Source organism: Canis lupus, chromosome 3, assembly GCF_011100685.1.
Source record: "Canis lupus familiaris isolate Mischka breed German Shepherd chromosome 3, alternate assembly UU_Cfam_GSD_1.0, whole genome shotgun sequence".
In the NCBI taxonomy this organism is placed as follows: domain Eukaryota; kingdom Metazoa; phylum Chordata; class Mammalia; order Carnivora; family Canidae; genus Canis; species Canis lupus.
Window position 1 is genome coordinate 4,732,095 of NC_049224.1, and position 21,989 is coordinate 4,754,083.

At 35.4% G+C, this 21,989-nt stretch overlaps 1 protein-coding gene across 1 annotated transcript in view; it reads right to left on the reverse strand.

The window, feature by feature from the left end:
- Positions 1-8,795: 8,795 nt before the first annotated feature.
- Positions 8,796-21,989, reverse strand: part of LOC111095067 (serine/arginine repetitive matrix protein 1-like) — a 104,274-nt gene continuing 91,080 nt past the window's right edge. The window contains exon 4 of the mRNA XM_038532127.1: positions 8,796-9,508. Coding sequence (XP_038388055.1) covers positions 9,486-9,508 — 23 coding nt within the window. The 3' untranslated portion in view covers positions 8,796-9,485. The remainder of the gene's footprint in view (positions 9,509-21,989) is intronic.

Below are 21,989 nucleotides of genomic sequence, written 5' to 3' on the forward strand. Positions count from 1 at the left end.
GGTGAAGGCTACTATGAGAGCTGTGGCCCACTGTGCATCATCATTTCTATTTGTAGCTGAGTGGAGTTGGCAGCAGGCACAGGCTGGCGGCGGCTTGCAACACACTCCTTGTCAAAGCACATACTGTTTCTGCAGCTGGCATCTATTCCCTGTACATCCCAATTATAACAGTATTACTGAGTCTTGTGACAGTCACACATTTCATCACCCTAGGGAACTGGGCAGAGCAGGTTTGCCATGGCATGGGTGCCCTGCTCCCTCCTTTCTTCATATTCATCATTGCTTAGGAATCTTGTTGGTCTCGTTTGGCGCTGAGTGTTTGCTGTTCCTAAGCGGGAATGTTCGGAGCCCAGATCAGGTCAGAGATTATGTACAAGCTGCAGGTTGTGGAGAGTCTACCTGCTGTATAACATTCATTTTTGAAGCATTTTGACTATTAAAGTTGTCACTATTACAAAGATCACCATGCTTTTGCCCCCTTTGCTGGGCCCGTATGCCTCAGTAAACCATTCCTATCCCTGGATGCACACGGCTAGCTCTCCATAATTTGATAGAACTATAGGGTGCATTTCACTCTACCTGCATAATGAAGAATTTTGACTCTTGCGTAGCTTTTTTTCTCTTAAGAGAAGTAAAGGGGCTTAATAAAATTGGTGTTGTACTGCCATATGACATATACTATTGATATGAGATATATACTCAAAATGCCTCTACTTGGTAACCTGGTTAAAAAAAAAAAACAGAGTAGCAAGTCCATCCATAAAGAAACATGTGTTGAGAGCATCCATCATTTGGATTATTAGTGGTGGTATGTTATATCTAAAGGTTACAATTAAGCAGGATATCAAAATAAGTAAGCTTTCTTATTTTTTAAAGCTATCCTGACATGCGTTTGAGATCAATAAATGTTCCTGATAACACCTTCTCCTTTAGATCAGTGTAACATTTACAAGCTACTTGGTATCAGCTGGGAAAAACATGATTGCTTACAGTAAAATCTGAGATAACAGGCTGAATATAATTGATATAAATAGAGGAATGAGTGGCAAATGTAAATGTGGACAATAAATGTAGGAGTAGCCACCTCAGAGACACAATGAATATTAAGCTATACGTGCCTGTAGTACAAGATCTATCATAAAAAATATTAGCACTGGTCGTAGAATGTAAGAAGATGCAGAAATTACCACAAAATTTACTATTTAATAATTTTTAAGTATACAGTTGAGTGACATTAAATACATTCACAGTGCTGGGAAGCCACCATCAGTGTACATCTCCAGAACTTTTTCATATTCCCAAACTGAAACTGTGTACCCATTAAACAATAATTCCCCATCTCTCCTTCCAATAAAGTTACTTTAATAATTAATCATATTAACAAGCTGTTGATTAGTGGGTGTCTAGTAGTTTTGTCATGAGGAGATATCTAATTATGGCTATCCTATCTTAGGGAAAAAAAATTGTGAGCATTTATTACCATCTGAAGAATATGATCATTCATGGTAACAAGTTCTAGAGCTGAAAGAAGAAAAATCTATTACAACTTAAAAAAAAATGTAAAAACAGGGACATTTGAAACTACACGATGAGATCTTTCCACCACCCAAATTTGTACATATCTGAATATTCAGGTTTTGGTTGGAAATAATTTCTCATCTATAACTTTACTGTTACCAGGCTGTAGCTATAATATAGTTGATGTTTGGGCTTATATTAGTAAATCATTGGCTCACAGATGACAAGATGATGAATTTTACATACAGAAACACATCTCCAGACTGCTGTGCTTTCCAATTGGTTATGTTTTGGGTTTCTAATGACCACAGTTTAGTAATAGATTCAAAATATTAGTAATTTTGATGTAGAGAATTTAGCACACTGGCTTCAACTTTATTTCAGCTGCTGTAAAATGTTTGTTGTTTATGTTTGTAAAACAAAAATACCAGTGCTATATTTATCTTTGTTTATTGGCTAGAAGATCAAAACAAAACTGGCTCTATTAACATATACAATTGTCTGAAGGATGTGCACAAAAATAATTAAAAAATTGGAATGGTTATTTAACCATCTAAGTGAGGTAAATTCTATGTCAAATTTCACCTTTTTAAAAAGTCATCTGTCCTCACTAATCATTAATATCTTCTCTTTAGCCTTATTGTTCTGCAATTTCATTGTTCTGTGCCTATGTTGGGTTATTTTTATTTACGTGTTTTACATTTTAAATCTTGGGAAAACCTCAGTTATTATCTCTTTCAATATAATTTATCTTCCATTTCTGTTTGATAGATCATATCTTATAATTAACTCAAAGACTTTTTATTACACTCATTTTAAAATTTTAAAAAATTCCCACTTCTTGGTAATGATAGTTTCCAGGGCTTTGGAATAATCACTCCTAACTTTATGATGAGTGAGCTGTCCTCCCTGCCTGCCTACCTTCTCCGGTCCCTCAAACTCCTCATTATTGCTTGCCCTCTAATTTGGGGGTAGTTTTCCCTGCCCTGGGATCTTGACCCTGACCTTAACACTGAGCTTGCTGGTGAGTAGCACAGCCTGGGTCCAGCCTAAGAGAAGTTTTTCAGTATTCCAACTTCTCACATCTCTATTTAAGGGTAGTCTCAGGCAATGGAGAGTTTTGACTGCATCCTTTCGTTGGCCAGCAACCTAGTTTAAAGATTCCTCCTTAGATCTCTCCTTAAATCTGTGCTGACCCACAGATTCATCCTCTACTTATAAACCTATTTCTGGTCTGTTTCTGGTGCATATATTTTGAATTTTTTTTTTAATGTGGTAGTTATATTTTCCTTCCCCCCTCCTCCCTCTTTCTCTCCTTTCTTTCATTATTGCTTTCTTTGGAGTGGAGGAAAATATTCAATTTTGACTTGATAGTGACAACCTGCCTATGAGGCCAAGGTCTACATGTTGAGGAAATTAATGCTAAAATCTGTATATGAACTTAACAAATCCACTAGTTTCTTTGAACTCAATATTAAATAACTTTTTTGTGTATGTTCTAGCTAGAAATTTGGGAGATGTATCAGCTGATTTAGAACAAAGCCCCTCTGGTTATTAAATTATTATTTTAATGAGAAGAGAAGGGAGGCATGACTGATAAGGGGCTGTATGGCTTCTAAGGTAGCTAGGTGATTCATAATTACAAATCTACAGTCCATTATTTTGATATTTGTATATATTTTATGTAAAAGCAATTTTTGTCTTGAATGACTTGGACAATTATCTCAGATATTCTCAGAAAAAAGTGTAAGTTTGGGAAAAAATACTTGGTGATGCACATAATAATAAAGGTGAGAATGGAAATACCTACAATAATTTATGATGTTAACACTTTAGTAAAAATTGAAACAACTTAGTTTGAAATTTGAAGTGGGTCAGTGCCTTGAGTCACTAACTTTGCAGAGTCTTTCTGGGTGTATTTCTTTTTCTAATGAGTTGTCACATGTGCTTAATGTCAACAACCAGCAAGGCGCTTCTTGTGTAATTCAAAATGGTTGCTTTTGTCTGAAATATTGAGCATAGGAGTCATTTGTAAAAACTTGTGCAATAAATAATTTGGAGTAAAGCAATGAGGTATAAAAAATACACTCCCAAGCTAAATTTAAGAGTGATGTTTTGTTGAGCTGCCAAGACAATAAAAAAAAAATATTCCCACATAACATTATGAATGATATAGAAATCTCTGACATTAGTATAAGGCTGTTACTCCACTTTAAAATCAAAAGTTCAGCCAGATGTCAGCAAATCTGATGAAATGGGACCGGAAAAAACTTGTCTTTAGCTTTATTTTATTTTTTTAATTATTATTATTTTAGTCCTTAAAGACTCAGTTTTGCTAAGACATGATTCACCCAAATCTTGCCTAAAGGAAACCTTGTGTGTGTAGAGCAGATGATAAGTGAAATGGACCATGCTTTTCAGCTGATTTGCACGTAAGAATATCTGTTCTGGGAGTGGATAGAAAAATAGGGGTTAGGTAAACATGTCTCTATCCTTGAAGAGGAGGATGGGCTACTGGAAAAAAATCTTTATGCATACTGCTGGCAGAGAAATTCTAATGGTATTTTAAGCCTGATTTGGCACACCATGTAACTCTTCCAGGCACAATGCACAATTTTCATAAACAGATTGAACTATAAGATTCTGTGCCATTGTTATGCCATTCACCTGACCCTGAATGTAACTATACAAGATACACAAAAAATATCTATGCAATATTTTTATAGGAAAAAGACTGGTAATTAGGAATTCACAAAAGCTATGGGCAAGATTTATAGAAGCAATGATCAATTGTTTATTTTTAAGTGTTAAATGGAAAAATTGCTAAATATGTTTCTTTGGAAATCTCTATAGCCCAAATGGCTCTTTTCATCCAACTAGTAGAATTCATTTTTTTTTTTTTTTAGAATTCATTAAGATGTTCAGAAAATCCAGTAACCATGGATTTGTGAAAAAAATATGGTTTGTGAATTCCACATCTTTCCTAGTAAAAGGCCACTAAAACTTTTTGATCTTTTTTTCTGTTTTCACTGGAAATACTCTTTTGTGTTTCCATTATGTATTTTGTGTGTGTGTGCACTTCCAGAAGTTTTTTTTTTTTTTTAAGATTTATTTATTTGAGAGAGAGAGAGTGTACAAGTTGGGGGGTAGAGGTGGACTCCCCACTGAGCACGGAGCCTGATGCAGAGCTCAATCCCAGGGTATCAAAATCCCCACCAGAGCTGAAACCAAGAGTCAGATGCCCAACCCACTGAGCCACTCTGGCACCCCCACAAGATTTTGTTTTCTGGGAAAGAATTATTTTCTTTAATGTTCTTGACTTTGTCAAGCACAATGAATGTAATCAAAGGATAAATAATAACAGTTTTACATTTTTCAGTGGAGAAATTAAGTGTGCCAACATTCTTGAATGCTTCTAAAAAAATTCATGAACTTGGCAAGCAAGGATGGTGGGTGAGATATATTTTTTAAAGATTTGATTTATTTATTCATGAGAGACACAGAGAGAAAGGCAGAGACACAGGCAGAGGGAGAAGCAGAGGGAGAAGCAGAGGGAGAAGCAGGCTCCATGGAGGGAGCCCAATGTGGGACTTGATCCCAGGACTCCAGGATCATGCCCTGGGCTGAAGGCAGGTGCTCAACAGCTGACCCACCCAGGCATCCCCGGTGGGTGGGATCTTGAATAGTGATTGGTTCCCTTTGCTCATCTAAGGCTTGGGCATGATAAAGATCTCTCTGATTAATAATACATTATTAATAATATTAATAGCTAAGAAATTCAGTTTAAAATCTTCTGCCCATTATGTCTAGGTTACTCTATTTTCTATTTTTTATTTATAGGATATTTAACTCTGACTAGGAACACCAAAATCTTATAACATTTCTTTAAATGTCTTTGTTCTATCAAAGAGTGTTAACAAGAATTTTTTAACCCTGGCAGAAACTGCACAAATCAGTGATTATGTTGAATAATTATCAGAACATAACGCTATGTTTACAAGAACACAATAAAAAAATGTGTTTACAATTCAAATTTCTAGTTTGCCAACAGACTGCATTGCAGTCAAATGCTAATGAATTTTAATTCTTAATCATTCCGTTCTAAATATTATTTTCATATAAGTCATGAAAAATAATGTGAGATTTTTTTAGTTTCCTGATCTGAGATTCATATCAAAACCGTAAGAATTTCCACATATTTTGCTTTCTTTAAAAATTTAATTAGAAATACTTAAAACATTCAGAAAATCAGTATGCCTTGATGCACCTACTACACAACCTAAAAAATAATACATTATCTATACAATTGAAGCTAAAATTCAAACCCTCTGATTTTACCTGCCTTTACTGCTGTCCTCCTCTGAGGAAACCACTCTCCTGAACTTTATATTTAAAATTCCAGGACATTTATTATAATTTTACATCATAATACGGTTTAAGTTTTATGTATATGGTATTATACTGAATACATACTTCTGCTTATTGCTTTCATTGCTTCACCCATGTTGGTATATGTAGCCCCACTTTACTCATTTTCTGTGAATGGTACCATCGTTCATCATTCTTTTCTTCTACATTTGGACATAAGCTATTCCAATTTTTCTCAGTATTACAAACACTGCTGCATAAGCAGTCTTGAATTAGTATATTTATATAATTCATGAAAGTTTCTCTAGGATGTGTAACTAGAAGTAAAAATTGCTGGGTCATAAAGATAATCTATCTTCAACTTTATCATCAATTGTTAAGTTGCTTTTCAAATCAATTTACTAATTTATTCTTGCCAGCAGTGAATAAGCAGTGAATTTCTATGTTCTTGTCAACTCTTGATATTGTCAGATTACTTTTTTTTTTTTTTAGAGATTTTATTTATTTATTCATGAGAGACACAGAGAGACAGAGAGGCAGAGACACAGGCAGAGGGAGAAGCAGGCTCCATGCAGGGAGCCTGATGTGGGCCTTGATCCCGGGTCTTCAGGATCACGCCCTGGGCCGAAGGTGGCGCTAAACTGCTGGGCTACCCGGGCTGCCCAGATTACTTTTTTCTTAAACTGAATAGTGTGAAATGTTATTTCATTGGTGTTCAAATGGTACATTCCATTCTATATGAGGAGGGACCTTTTGTATTGAATAATCAATATTATTCATTAAATCAATATTGAACCAATATTATTCATTAGCTTATAATGTTTGCTTATTTCTTTGTGGTATTTATCTTTTTCTTATTAATCGGTGAATTTTTTTAAAAAAATGTATGCATACCAATCATTTGTTGATTATATGTATTGCTTATACCTTGTCCTGGTCCATGTCTCACTGTTTGATGTTTTTAATACTTTTTTTTAAAAGAAGAGTGATCAGTTTTTGGTGGAAGAAGTGTGTGTGTACAGAACTGGTACACATATTTATGCATACACAGACATACATAAATACAGAGACACACACAGAATAAAAGACTTAGAATAATATACACCAAGATGATGTCTCCAGGCGCTGGAATTAAGAATTTTTTTTCCTTTTAAAATCATCTGGGACCTTCTAGTCTCCAGTTCAGCATGTAAGGAGGTTGAAAGGTGCCGCTCTATTTCAACAACAAATAAAAGGCTGAACAAACTGAAAAATCAACTTTTCTTAGATTAATATGAAAAGTCAGGTCACGGGGCAAACTTCCTCCCCCAGACTAGAGAGACAGACAGGCAAATACAGAGAATCACAGAAACTTCTGCAGAAACCTGATATGTATGGGGCACCCTGGGTGGCTCAGCGGTTTAGCGCCTGCCTTCAGCCCAGGGTGTGATCCGGGGGTCTTGGATCGAGGCCCACGTCAGGCTCCCTGCATGGAGCCTGCTTCTTCCTCTGCCTGTGTCTCTGTCTCTCTCTTTCTCTGTGTCTCTCATGAGTAAATAAATAAAATCTTTAAAAAACACCAAAAAAACCTGAAATGTAATTGATGAGTTTCTAGAGGTGCAGGTGGGCAAGTCAGAGAGAAAAAAGCTCCAGGGGCACCTAGTCATTGGAGTGTACCGACTCTGAAACTCTAACCATGTTCTCACAGTGAATACTGGAGAAAGATCCCCCCTACCTCTCTCTGGTAGAGGGAGGAGAAACTTGTGAAATATGCCAAAGCATTCTGTTCATCTAACAAGGTGTGTCCTGAGGAGAAAATATTTAACCATGTTCTAACCCGCTGGGGGTGTTATCAGCACCTAACTGGCTTGCAGGAAGGAAAACACTCCCTTGCAGTTGGCTCTAGCCTTCCATACAGAGGAAGAGGAATATCTAAAACCCACCCCACATCAGCCGCTCTGTCTCATGTAAGGAGCAGAAAACCTGAAAGGCCTGTGTGAAGTTCACAGTCCAGATGCAAAGGCTGTCTAAAACACTGAAAACTAATCACAGATTGTAGAACACTTCTTCCCCCCATACCTTACTCCCAAATTATTAAAGGCCTGAAATCAGTTCCTTTTACCCAGAAAGAAGATCATGTCTGGCTATCAAGAAAAAAAAAATTACAAGACTGGCAAAAAACACAGTTTGAAAAGATGGAGGAAGCGTCAGAACCAGATTCAGATATGACAAGGATGTTGGAATAATCAGACCTGGAATTTCAAACAATTATGATTAATATGCTAAGGGTTCTAATGGGGAAAGTCGACAGCACACAAGAGTAGATAAGTAATGTGAGCAAAGAGATGGAAATTCTCTAGAAGACCCAAAAAGAAATGTGAGAGATAAAAACTGCAACAGAAATGAAGGATGCTTTTGATGGACTTATTAGACAGAATGCAGTTAAAGAATCCCTGGACTTGAGGATTTCTCAATAGAAACATCCAAAACTAAAAACCAAACAGAAAAAAAACGACTGAAAAACAAAACAAAACAGTATTTGAGGGCTGTGTACAATGACAAAAGTAAAACATACTTGTAATAGAAATAGTAGGAAAAACAAAAGAAAAAAAAAACAAGAAGAAATATTTGAAACAATAACGACTGAAAATTTCTTCAAAATCATGCCATATATCAAACTACAGATCCAGAAAGCTCACAGAACACCAAGCAGAAGAAGTGCGTGGTATATTTATTCACAATATACCTAGTCATGTTATTTTCAAGCTACAGAAAATCAGAGAGGCATCTGGGTAGCTCAGTGACTGAGCGTCTGCCTTTAGCTCAGGTCGTGATCCTGGGTTCTGGGATCGAGTCCCACGTCGGGCGCCCTGTGTGGAGCCTGCTTCTCCCTCTACCTGTGTCTCTGCCTCTCTCTCAATCGTCTCTCATGAATAAATAAATAAATCTTAAAAAAAAAAGAAATCAAACATAAATTAAGTATCCTTAAGGAAGACAGAAGGAAGAAAACATGTTTCCTACAGGGGAGCAAAGGTAAGAACTACCCTCAGCTTTTCCTCAGAAATCATGCAAGTAGAAAATTGGATGAAATACACTGAAGATGTTGAGAGAAAACCCTCCAACCAACATAGAATTGTGCACCCTGTGAAGTTATCCTTCGAAAGTGAAGGAGTAGTAAAGACTTTCTCAGACTAACAAAAGTTAAGGGAATTTGTTAGCAACAGAACTGGCCTGCAAGAAATGTTCACTGTTCTTTAGAGAGAAAGAAAGCGATATAGACCAGAAACTCAGATCTACGTAAAGAAAGGAGAAGCACCGGAGAAGGAGGAAGTAAGTAGGCAATGGAGGGACCTGGGTAAGTGGATGGAATATATCTTTTAAAAAAGTGCAACCACATCTTTCAGAGAACCTCCAGATATGTGTATTTCCTGTAGCTGAGGTCATTGTCAGAGCAAATAATCTCAAGGTGTTGCAGACTTCCTGTAGTCTTCTTTGGCTGTTGCAGAGGTAGGAAAACGAGGATAGAGAAATGAAGATCCTGAATTCTGGAAATGGGGCTTTTCCAGCCAGTGTTCCTCTTGTCTCAGATTGGAACAGCCTTCACGTCTTGTCAGTAACTCCTATTTGACGCAGGGCTTCACTTCTACAAACATGAGGAAAGAGAAAATGGAGTTAATATGGGGCTCCTAAGCCTTGTTATCTAAAAAGTGGGGGAGAGCTAGATTTTTTTTTTATTTTGAACTATTTAAGAAAATTTTGAGGTATAACTGATATGTGATAACCCATATGTATTTAGAGTGTATGATTTGCAAAATTTTGTAACACATATAAACCCATGCAACTGTCATAATCCTGATAAAAAAAAGGAATAGAGGAGAATTTCCTCAATTTGGTAAAGAATATCTACAAAAAAATCCTATTGCTAATATCATACTTAAAAGTAAAAAGCTTGAAGCTTTCCTACTAAGATCAGGAATAAGGCAAGGATGTCCCCTCTCAGCTCTGCTTTTCAATATTGTACCAGAAGTCCTAGAACAAAAGAAAAAAAAGTCTTAAAAAAAAGTAAAAAAAAAAAAAAAAAAAAAAAGAAAGAAAAAGAAAAGGTATACAGACTGGGGAGGAAAAAATAAAACTATCTTTGTTCACATATGACAGATTGTGTATGTAAAAAATCTGAAAGAAATGATTAAAACAACCCCAACACTGGAGCTAATAAATACATTGTTAATATAAAAATCTCTCTTCTACATAACCAAAATGAAAAACTAGATTTTTAAATTAAAAACACAGTATAGTTTACAATAACGCTCCCCCAAAATGAAATATTTAGGTAGAAATCTAATGAAGTATGTATAGTAAGATTTATATGTGGAAAATTACAAATCTCCAACAAAAGATATCAAAGAGCTAAATAAATGGAGATATATTCCACGTTCATGGAAAGGAAGACTTAATATTTTCAAGATGTCAGTTCTTGGGTGAAATAGGTGAAGGGGATTAAAAGTACTTATACTGATGAGCACTGAGCAATACATGGAATTTTTAAGTCATTATATTGTACACCTGAAGTAAACATAACACGGCATGTTAACTACACTGTGATTAAAATTTTAAAAAAGTTTTACCAGGGACTTTTACAGGAAAAAAAGGGACTAAAAAAAAAAAAAAAAAGATGTCTATTCTTCCCACCTTGATCTATAGACTCAATGCAATCCAAATTAAAATCTCAGTGAGTTATTTTGTGAATACAGACAGTGATTCTAAAAATTTATATGGAGCAGCAAAAAGATCCAGAATAGCCAATACAATATTGAAGAGGAAGGACAAAGTTGGAGGACTGACACTACCCAACTTCAAGTCAGTATAAAGTTACGGTAATCAAGACACTGTGATATGGGTACTTTTCAGATTAGCTTTTTTCAATTAGTAATATGCATTTACTATCTTCAATGTCTTTTCATTGTGTGATAGCTTATTTCTTTTCTACACTGAATAATATTCCATCGCCAGGATGTATCACAGCACGTTTATTTATTCACCTACTGAAGAACATGTCCGCTGCTTCCAAGTTTTGGCAATTGTGAATAAAGCTGCTATGAATATCTGGGTGCACATTTTTGTGTGGACAAATTTTCAGCTCCTTGGGGTAAATAGCAAGGAGTGGCCCTTGTGCTCCAAATTTTTTTTTTTTACTATCATATTTTCTTGGTTATAACCGTTAAGTACAGTGTTGAATTAGTTATAAAAGGCAGTTTTCTCTCCCTAGTTTTATTAAGATATAACTAATTTAATACATTTTATGTTTAAGGTGAACCAACATAATGATTTGATATATGTATACACTGTAAAATGATTACCACAATAAGTTTAGTTAACACATCCATCACCTCACACAGTTAAAATTTTTAAGCTATATTTAGTGACTTTCAAATATACAACACAGTCTTGTCACCATGCTGTACATTACATTCTCAGAATGTATTTATCTTGTAACTGCAAGTTTGTACCTTTAAGTCATCTTCACCCATTTCTTCCCTCCCCTGCCCTACTGCCTTTGGTAACTACTATTCTTTTCTGCTTTTACAAGCTTGTTTTTTTTTTTTTTTCCAGGTTTTGTATATAAGTGAGATCATATGGTGTTTGTCTTTCTTTGTGTGACTTATTTCACTTATCATAATACCCTTAAATTTCATCCAAGTTGTCACAAATGACAGGATTTCCTTTTTTGTGTGACTGAATAATATTCCATTTTATATATCTATCTATATTTGTATCTATATATTTATTGATAAAGAAAATGTGAGATATATATATATCCATTCATCCATTCATCTATTGAACACAGAGGATGTCCTGGCTACTGCAAATAATGCTGCAATGAACAAGGGGTTTAGCTATCTCTTCAAGACAGTGATTTCATTTTCTTTGGATATATATGTAGAAGTAGAACTGATAGGTCATACAGATAGTTCTATTTTTAATTTCTTTAGGTACTCTATACTGCTTTCCATGGGGGCTATACTGATGGAAGTATTCACTACAGTCTACAAGCATTCCCTGCTCTCCACATTCTCACCAGCACCCGTTATCTATGTCATTTCGATAATAGTCATTTAACAGGTACGAGGTTATATCTCATTGTGGTTTTGATTTGCATTTTCCTGATAATTAGTGATGGTAAGCACCTTTTCATGAACCCATTGGCCATCTGAATACCTTCCTTGGAAAAATGTCTGTTCAGGTCCTTAGCCCATTTTTAAAATTGAATGGTCTTTCTGCTATTGAGTTGTATGAGTTCCTAATCTATTTTGGATATTAACCCCTCATCATACATTTGGTTTGCAATATCTTCTCATTTTATAGGTTGCCTTTTCATTTTGCTGATCATTTCTTTTGCTGTCTAGCAGCCTTTTAATTTGATGTAATCCCTACTCGTTCATTTTTGCTTTTGTTGCTTGTGCTTTACATGTTATATCCAAAAAATTCACTGCCAACACCAATATCTAGGAGAATTTTCTCTATGTTTTCTTCTAAGGGTTTTATGGTTTCAGTCTTTAATCATTTCCAATTAATTTTTTGTGAATGTTTTAAAATGCGGATCTAGTTTCATTCTTTTGCATGGGAATATCCAATTTTCCCAGCACCACTTATTGAAGAGACTATCTTTTTTCCCTTGAGGATTCTTGGCTCCTTTGAAAATATTAGTTGGTTGTATAAGCATGGGTTTATTTCTGGGGTCTCAATTCTGTTCCATTGGTTGATTTGTCTTTTTTTTTTTTTCTGGTACCATATTGTTTTGATTACTGTAACTTTGTAATATAGTTTGAAATTAGAAAGTATCATGCCTCCCACTTTGCTCTTTCTCAGCATTGCTTTGGTTATTCAGGGTCTATTGTGGATCCATATGAGTTTTAGGATTTTTTTCCTAATTCTGTAAAAAAAAAAAAAAAAGAAAGCCACTGGAATTTCGATAAGGATTACACTGAATCCATGCTATATTTAGCATGGACATTTTAACAATATTAATTCTACTCCACGAACATAGAATATCTCTCCATCTATGTTGTCTTCTTCAATTTCATCAATGTCATACTTTTTCAGTATACAGATCTTTCAATTTAAATTGATTCCTATGTATTTCATTGTTTTCGATGCTATGTAAGTAGGATTGTTTTATTTCTTTTTCAGATAATTCATTGTTATGAGCATTTTTATCTTAATCCTGAATTTAGTGGAAATCTTGCTTAAGCTTCACAATTAAATTTGATATTTGCTGCAAATTTTGTAGCTGTAATTTATCAGATTAGAAATGCTCCGTTATTGTTGAGAGGCTTCTCAAGAATGAGAGTTGAATTTTATTAAGTGCTTTTCTACATCAGTTGAGATAAACATATGGTTTTCAAATTTAAGTTGTGAATATGAGGAAATCATAATAAAAGGTTTTCTTATGTTAAATCATCCCTGAATACTTGGGATATGCCCAGCTAAATTATAATTTTTTTAAATATTGGAGGATTCATCTTGCTAATATTTTGTTTAGGATTTTGGCATTTGTGTTCATGAAGAATTTGTTTTCTATCTGTATTTTTGCTAGCAATCTGATCTAAGTGATTTTTTTCCAATAAAAAAATACTTCCTTTTGTAGATTAGTTTTCATCCCTTCGTAAAGAGAAAGATGAAAGAACTTTGGTATCTGAACATTGGGAACATTTATTTAAAAAAATTCACCAAGATTTTATATAATTTCTCTTTTTCTCAAATCCTAAAACTATTTGTCTTCTTACATTTTATAGTTTTATTTTCCTTTCCAATCTCTCCTAGCACTTATTGACTACAGAATTCATTCATAAGTCATACATAAATTTTATAATTATTTTACATTGCTGTTTAGTATGTTAGTTATATGTGTGTTTCATGTCTCCCTCATATGTATTATAAACACTTCTATTCACATTTTAGTACTTTTCTTTGAATTTTCTAGGAGCTCAAGAGTTATTTAATTTTGATTTGACTTTTATCAATGAAAGTATTACCTTTAATGAAAGCAATAGTTTGGTGATCTAAGTATTTTGGGAAAATTTAAAATATCTTTTTAGTCCGTAAATCTTATTTTTTTTTCATTTATCCTTTACATATTTTTGACCAACTCTACCTCCCAAGCATACTTTCTCTCTCCCAGAAGATTGTAGGTCAGCACTTCTACATGGTCAGTTTTTTTAGGTCACTGAGGTAAGTGTCGGAGGAATGAACAATGATTTCTGGCTATAACATCTGATTATTCTAGTCCATGCCATATTCGCTTATTCCTAAAAGCATGATTGTCAACAAAATTTCAATGAATCCTGAATAGCTTCTAAAGGTATATTGAGTTTTTTCACTTTAAAAGGCAACACAAATCTTCTCAGTGGGAAAATAAATGATCGAATCTCACCTCATTCCAAATGAATTAGAGTTGGCAGGCTTGTGTGTCTGTGGCTGACTTACAGTACTTGATGCTAAAATGTAGCCCCTTGTAGTAGTTATAATAAATTAAGGCTTCTGTCAGAGGCCCAAGTCATGAAAGTTAAAGGAAAAAAATATATTGCTACCCTTTATATTTTGGGCTCTGATAGGAATTTTGGTCTTCAGCAGGTTGACAGCACAAAATAGACAAATTCAATATTTTAGGATACTGTGCCAAATTTCATGTGTAGAAGCCTGTGAGTGTCTTGCATTAAGCCGTGAGTTATAGCAGTGAAGGCCTAGAAAGTGAGAAATAGCATATTTCTTGAGGCCTGTAGGGCATGCAGGTTCCACAGTTCTCTCTCTTGAATGACAACATGGTCCAACTTCCTAGTGAGAAGCATGCTGGAGTGTTTCTCTTTCGTACTCTCTTCTGAATAATGTGAAATGCTGTTAATTTAAAAGCTGTCACTCACAGGGCATAAAAATGTTTTTCACTTAAAAGTCCAGTGACAAGCAGAAGACAACAGCAGCAATGGGTACTCTGAAACAAGTGATTATTCTCTGTAGCTAATTATCGTTATTTTTGTACATGAAATCTTGTTAAAGACATACTGAATAATATATGCTTTGATAAGGTGTGTTTGGAAAAAGTGGCATTCCACATTAACTCTACCAAATAACTTGACATTAAAGAAAGTATCATTCAGAGTTGGAATATCTTCGCCAGGATTATTTTTTGTCCTTTTATCTATATCATCTTTCATAATACGACCAAGTAAAAACTGGAGAAGAACCTAAGGATAAGCAGGAAGTGGTTTCAAAGTATTAGTTTCTGAAATTGGATCTATTTTGCCTCCCCATTCCTTTCCTTTCCTGATAGATTTCACCCTAGTAACCCAGGACTCTTTCTGCTACAGAACACTGCAGCAACAGGAAACTGCCCAGACATCTTCCCAATGTCTGTAGTAGTCCATTTGTCAGTGGGCTGAAACTAATTTCAATGATGTGACTCACTTGTCTGTCCAGTTATTCTTTTTAAAATTGTTACAAATTAAGTGGGCATCCTGTGGCTTCAAATGGAGAGCCCTGAAATATTAGCAGTGGAAACAATCTAAAGTATTTTAAAAAAGAATCTAAGAATGGCTCGGCTTACCTATACACACCACACAACCGATAGCAATGGAAAGCAGTAAGAGTTCATATAGGTTCTGGTGCTCAGTATTAATGGGTATGAAAATGAAGATTAATCTCCTGACTTCTGAGGATAATTCAAGAGACGATGAGCAAAAAACGATGTATCAATACAGAACTAGAAAGTGAAAAGAAAGCGGACCTATTCCAAATGTGATTTAAATTTCATTATATTTTGAATATTCAGTGGGAAACTCCTAAGGTTTTAGTTTCTCTTTGGGAGTAAAATGGATTCTTAAAAGTGCATTCATCTATGCTACTAGAGTATCGTTTACTAACAAATGATTGCAGCTGTACCCAAGTGGCCTAAAAGACTTTTAATGTTCCTTCCAGATGTGCCTAATTTATTTCCAGGGTATAATGTTTGCCTTGGGAGCCTTGGGTGATTTTCTCACTTATCAGTGCCAATTTCTTGGGGGTAGGTAAAATTTTAGTCCTCTTCTAGATGGGGAAATGGAACAGGAAGATATTATAGCTTCATTAATATTAAATGAGAAACCTTCAAAAATCCTGGATAAAATATTAAATCTAGGGTTTATTTCATGAGCTTACACACCTGGACTTGCTTCTGCATGAGTTTTTTAGGACTCTTCTTGCCAATATTCATATTATATAAATGATGTCTGTCAGGTATTTTAAAAATTGAGAATTTTGAAAATTGCCCTTTAAGTTTAGCTTTCAAAAACCCCAACAGTTGCTTTGTTATTAAAGTTAAGAGGATGAAACATCTAATTTTCAACTACTCAAAGGACAGCTTACTAAGTTGCAGCTATGAATAGTCTCTGAATATTGGATCTGAATAAAATAAGGTATTTATTATAGAGCAATTATATAAATTTTATTATGGAGCATATTCAAATGAATATCAGTTTAAATGTAAATTCCACAATGTTTCTAACACAATGGAGATGCTTATTATTAAAGCTACTTTGGTGATGCACGAACTATGCAGTTGGATTTCAAGAGGTTTTTCACAAATATAAATCAAGTTGTTGAAGATATTTAAATGTATTCAACTAGCTTAAATGCTTGCTAAAATAGATAATCTAAACTAATACATATCAGAAGCACAGAAATCAACTTCTGAATGGCCACTTCGTGTCTGCACTGGAACTTAAACCTTGGTCTCATGTCCTATACTTTGAGTACTTTTAAAAAATAGAATGTTGATCTTTAAAACCAATGAGAACTATTTTCCCAATACCTAAATTTAATTCCTTATTTCTAGTACCAAAGTTACAGGAGAGTGTTATCTTCCCCAAAGGATTAAGTACTTTAGTTAATGACTAAAACAAAACTGGAATATTACATGTTGCCAAAATGACCCCTGAAAATCTTTTATTACTCTCCAAAAAACAAACAACACATTTTCCTTCTTTCACCTTGGTCAGGAAACCCTTAAAATTACCCCCACATTCTTCACAGAGGTTTGCCAAACATACGCACTGCTTCAAGATTTCTTGCATTCAATATCTCATTAATACAAATGACATGATGTTCAAATGTTTCCTATTTTTGGAAGTAATATTCTCAATGATACAACTAGAGTAACTTGAATGTACAACTAGAATGTAAATCATGAAGGCTGAGAATTTTGTCAATTTTGTTCACTATTAATTCAGTCCTTTCCAAGAACTGCTGGTCATAGAGTAGGTGCTTAATAAACACATTGAATAATAAATATAATGTGAATTAGATATGTTGAAAAAGTAAATGAGTATGTCTCATAAACCTACTTTGTGGAGGTTTTAAGTTAACACAAAAATATCTAAAAAATTGGTTACAAGGAGTTAGATTAAGTAACAGGTTTTTGACATTCTAAATGTTTCTTTCAGCTAGTAATAATCTTGTATATTTTGGATCAGATGATTAATTGCAATAATTTTTAGTTGTTATATGTTGACAACTTCATTCACATTCAGGTTATTTCCTGAATTTATCATATTTTGACATCAGTCAGATATGGGTAGAAATTTGTGATTGCAAAGTTCCTATGTAAAATAAAATATGTGAGATATGAGAAATATGTTGTTGTACATGAAATTCTTATAGGAACCAAATTAATTCTTTCCTTTCTTTCAGAGGGAGAGAGAATGGAGCAGAAGGAGAGGCAGAGAGAATCACGCAGGCTCCACGCCCAGCACAGGATCTGATGCAGGGCTCAATTTCACAACTCTGAGGTCATGATCTGAGCTGAAATCAAGAGGTGAATGCTTAACTGACTGAGCCACCCAGGTGCCCCTCTCCCCAATTTTTTCTTTAAAACAAAATGTCTCACAAAGCAATTCAACCTTTAAAAAACTGAAGTTTTGTTTGTTTTTTTATCTAATAACTTTCTCTATCTCAAAGACTAGTTACAATGTTATTATTAATTCAAATACTCTACAGACAACTTGCTCTGGAATTGGGTTTTCCCTGGGAAGGCTGACTCCAGGATTCATGTTTTTTTTTTTTTAATTTTTATTTATTTATGATAGTCACACACACACACAGAGAGAGAGAGAGGCAGAGACACAGGCAGAGGGAGAAGCAGGCTCCCTGCAGGGAGCCCGATGAGGGACTTGATCCCAAGACTCCGGGGTCATGCCCTGGGCTGAAGGCAGATGTTCAACCGCTGAGCCACCCAGGCGTCCCTGGAATGCTATCTCAAAGCAGGTCAAGGGCAAGCTGATTTGCAGACACACTAAACTTGGGTGTAGAGGTATAAATTTACATAGTTTCAATCTCTTCTATTAGTTAAATTACTAGCTGCCTAGGTATAGTTGGAATAATCCAAATATCCACGGGCTGATTCCCTCAAGTATGTAGGGTCTTATCATGACACAAATGTGTCTTACATGGTTACCACCAGAAAGATACAGGTGGAAAATGAGAAACAGGGTCCAAAGTATATAATTCCAGAAGTTGGTTTATAGAAAGTATTTCCAATCATCAGATGTTTAAAATTACAAGGGGAGGATTCCATTAACATCAACACTCATTCGAAATGGAAGTTCTTGCCTATCATGAATATACTCTGTAATACATCTCATACAATTCAAATGTACCCTACATTATTTTATTTTTTGATGGGAATTTTACAAAATGGAATTTATCGGAAATTCTGTGTTACAGGACATAAAACTTCTAGCAGGTCTATACATGGTGATTATGTCTGTGTTGACATTTCATGTTTTACGCATCTCACTACTACTACTAAAAACAAATCTGATCAATTATGTTTGGGAGACTGAATTATTCTTTTATTTTTTTTATCGAAAAAAATACAGATTTGTTGTTACATGAAGAATCAAAGAATATGCAGCCAAAAGTGGAAGGAAAGCATTACAGGGTGTGTCAGTGAGTTTATTAAATAAAAGTCTTCTGTATTATTTTCTGCATTTTGTAATGTTTGCAGTATTTTTCAGATTTTTCAGATTTGATTTTACTGTGATTTCTTTTTTTATTCTAAATAAATATTCATGCTCATACCTAATTTTGTATTCATAATATTGTAATAATTTTCTGAAAGAGAACTACTCAAATTATCTATAGTTCAGGTTCTACAAAACCTGCACCCACCCATGTAACTGAATCCAAAATACAGATGTGTGCAGGCAGGGAGTGGGGCTATACAGGGTAGGGATGAGGGTTAGGATAAAGGGTGGTAGGCTCATGAGAGGAGGAAGCTATATTTCCATCAGATCATTTTGCTGTCCTCATTCACTTTCTCAGGAGATAGAATGGAAAAGTGAGGTCCACCACAATTTTTAGATGAGAGGTAGTACACCTAATGCATCTGGAAGCCAAAAAGTGGAAAGACAAGGTAGCTTATGGAGGCCAGTGTACCTTTTTCTTTGTAACCTGGCTGTTAAAATATGGTTTCATTTGTCATGAAATGTTATGAGTTTTGGAATCTTTTCATGAATTTTCCATATTCTTCTTGGAGTAGGTCTATGTTTCTTCCTACATAGTGTATATGATAGAGTCCTGATTCTTCTGTAGGACAAAATGCCCTGATACTGAAGAGCCCCAGCCCTGTTGCTTCATCCAGGAACCACACCATCCATTCCACTCCACAGCCCACCACCAGCCCCGACTTTTGGTCAGTAATTCTTTACACTTAGTAAGGCCAACATTCTCCTCTACAGAAGTTGCCCCCTAGAATTTGGGAACTATCTAAAGGACTGATAGAAAGCTAGTACAAATGTTTCATCTGCTTTTGATTTGTGGATTCTAAGCACATGGCTTCCAAATGTCACATTTGGAATGTGGAATTCAGTAATTCATAAGCATTTTGACCAAGTCTCTGATTTTATCCTTTGTCTTCTATGAGTGGATGATACATGCTGTCTGGTTCTTTCCAAGAACCTCTCTTTCTTCCTCTTATATATTACATAATTTTATTTACCTGACACGTTCTTTCAAAGTTAGGAGAATTAGGGATTTGTGTGTTTTAAGAAAAAAGGCAAACTCATTAGATTTCCTTTCTAAATATTTTAATAATGTTACTGAAGCCTGGGATGCCATCTTTATTCAGCTATCTCTTTTGTTTTTCTGCCACAACTTAGCACTTATGGTGAATGGCAATACATATTAATAAGCAGGCAGCTTAATAAGACTCAGGTTAATGATGATAATTATTCCTACATGGTGTATGCTGACAGTGTGTGCAAAGATATTCACTCTTCAAAAAAGCCCCAAGGCAGTACAGATAATTCTGACACTGAGTACGTTATCTGAGAAGAAGGTTAACAATGCTATGTGATACTTGGCTTTTTTTTTTTTTTTTCTGTAAGTGAACATTTTAATTACCTGGGGATAATGTCCATGGCTAGAATTCAGTGAGTGGGCACAGGGCCAATAATTTTTCAGAAGATCCCTGAGAGAGACTCAGGATTTTAACTGTTAAAAATTACAGGCTTGCAAACAGGGTCGCTAGAAATAAATAAGCATAGTCAAGAATTAGGAAAAGGTCAGTGTTTTTAATTCTAATTCTCATAATGGGTTCCTAATCTGAAGTGAATATTTCTGATTGACCATGGAAAAGGTATGAAATTGTGAAGCTCTGCTTCCTTTATCCTTTCTAAGTCTACCAAATTCTTTACAAAACCAAACACTAATGCTTAATGATCTTGTGCTGTTTTCCATCCCTCTATTCTAGGTTGCTCTCCAAACCTTCATTTACACCTGAAGAATTAATGACAAGTGACTGATTAACAGTTCAGAGCTCCATTCCATTTTTTTCCCTCCAGGGTCAATTGCCTTTTTCGAAGTATTAAAACCTTAAACCAGGCATCTCAAATAAAACACCAACCAGAGCCTGTCAAGTAACATTAATGAGTAAAGCTGGCCTAGTGAGCACTGTACTAAAACTGAAAGGCAGGTTTCTAGAAGGGCTCGGGGCGGGGGAAGTGTCATTGCATGTCTCTAGCAGATTATTTCCACATAGACATTCTGGTCCAGATTTGCTCAAAATGTACTGTTTCAAAAGAAGCTTGAAATCTGGATTTTTGTGAATTCTTCCCATGTTTACATTTTGTCCATGAAACATGGTCTAGGTCAACCACAACATGTCCAGGGCTGACAATGATGTGAAGGTCATGAGTTTGTGACTTTTACTTTGAACTGAAAGGAAGCAACTGGAGGACCTATATTCCTCTTGCCACCCGCTGCCCTTTCTTGGGATGTCCCATTTGCCCTTTGCCCACACTGCCCTCTCTTCCCTGGGGACTTACTTTTGATGGCCTAGGTTAGACCTTTTTTTTTTAAATTTTTATTTATTTATGATAGTCATACAGAGAGAGAGAGGGAGAGAGAGAGGCGCAGAGACACAGGCAGAGGGAGAAGCAGGCTCCATGCACCGGGAGCCAGACGTGGGACTCGATCCCGGGTCTCCAGGATCGCGCCCTGGGCCAAAGGCAGGCGCCAAACCCCTGTGCCACCCAGGGATCCTGCCTAGGTTAGACCTTACTCTCCCTGTAAAGCTTACTAAGCCCCTTCTCTTCTGAACCATTTCTCCACCATCTCTTTTCCTTGTAGAATGAATCCATTGTCTCATTATGTTGCTAGGGCATCTGGCACACACTGTAATTAGCACTTAACATAGTGGGTACTGAATATTTGTGGATGTGCTGCTCTCCTCAGTTACAGTGTGAGGTCATATGGATAGAGTCTTCCTTTTATTTTTTATCAGCATCACACAATATCCACCTCATAATAGAGAGTAAATATTTGTTGAAGAACGAATGGATCAGTGAATGAATTTTAGAAAGCTACTTGAAGCCTTTAAGTCTCCTTGTAAGCCTCTCTACCCCCTAGCAGGGGACAAAAATATATTTATTAAATGAGAAATGAATGTGAACCAATGGGGGGGGGGGAGAATTATTCTTTGAAGAGTTACAGAATGACACGTAGGTAAATTTCAGTCTTGTATTCCCTATGTCATTGCCCGCTGGGGTAAAATAGGCTCTTAAATTCTCTCTATCCTAAAATTCAATTTAAAATTA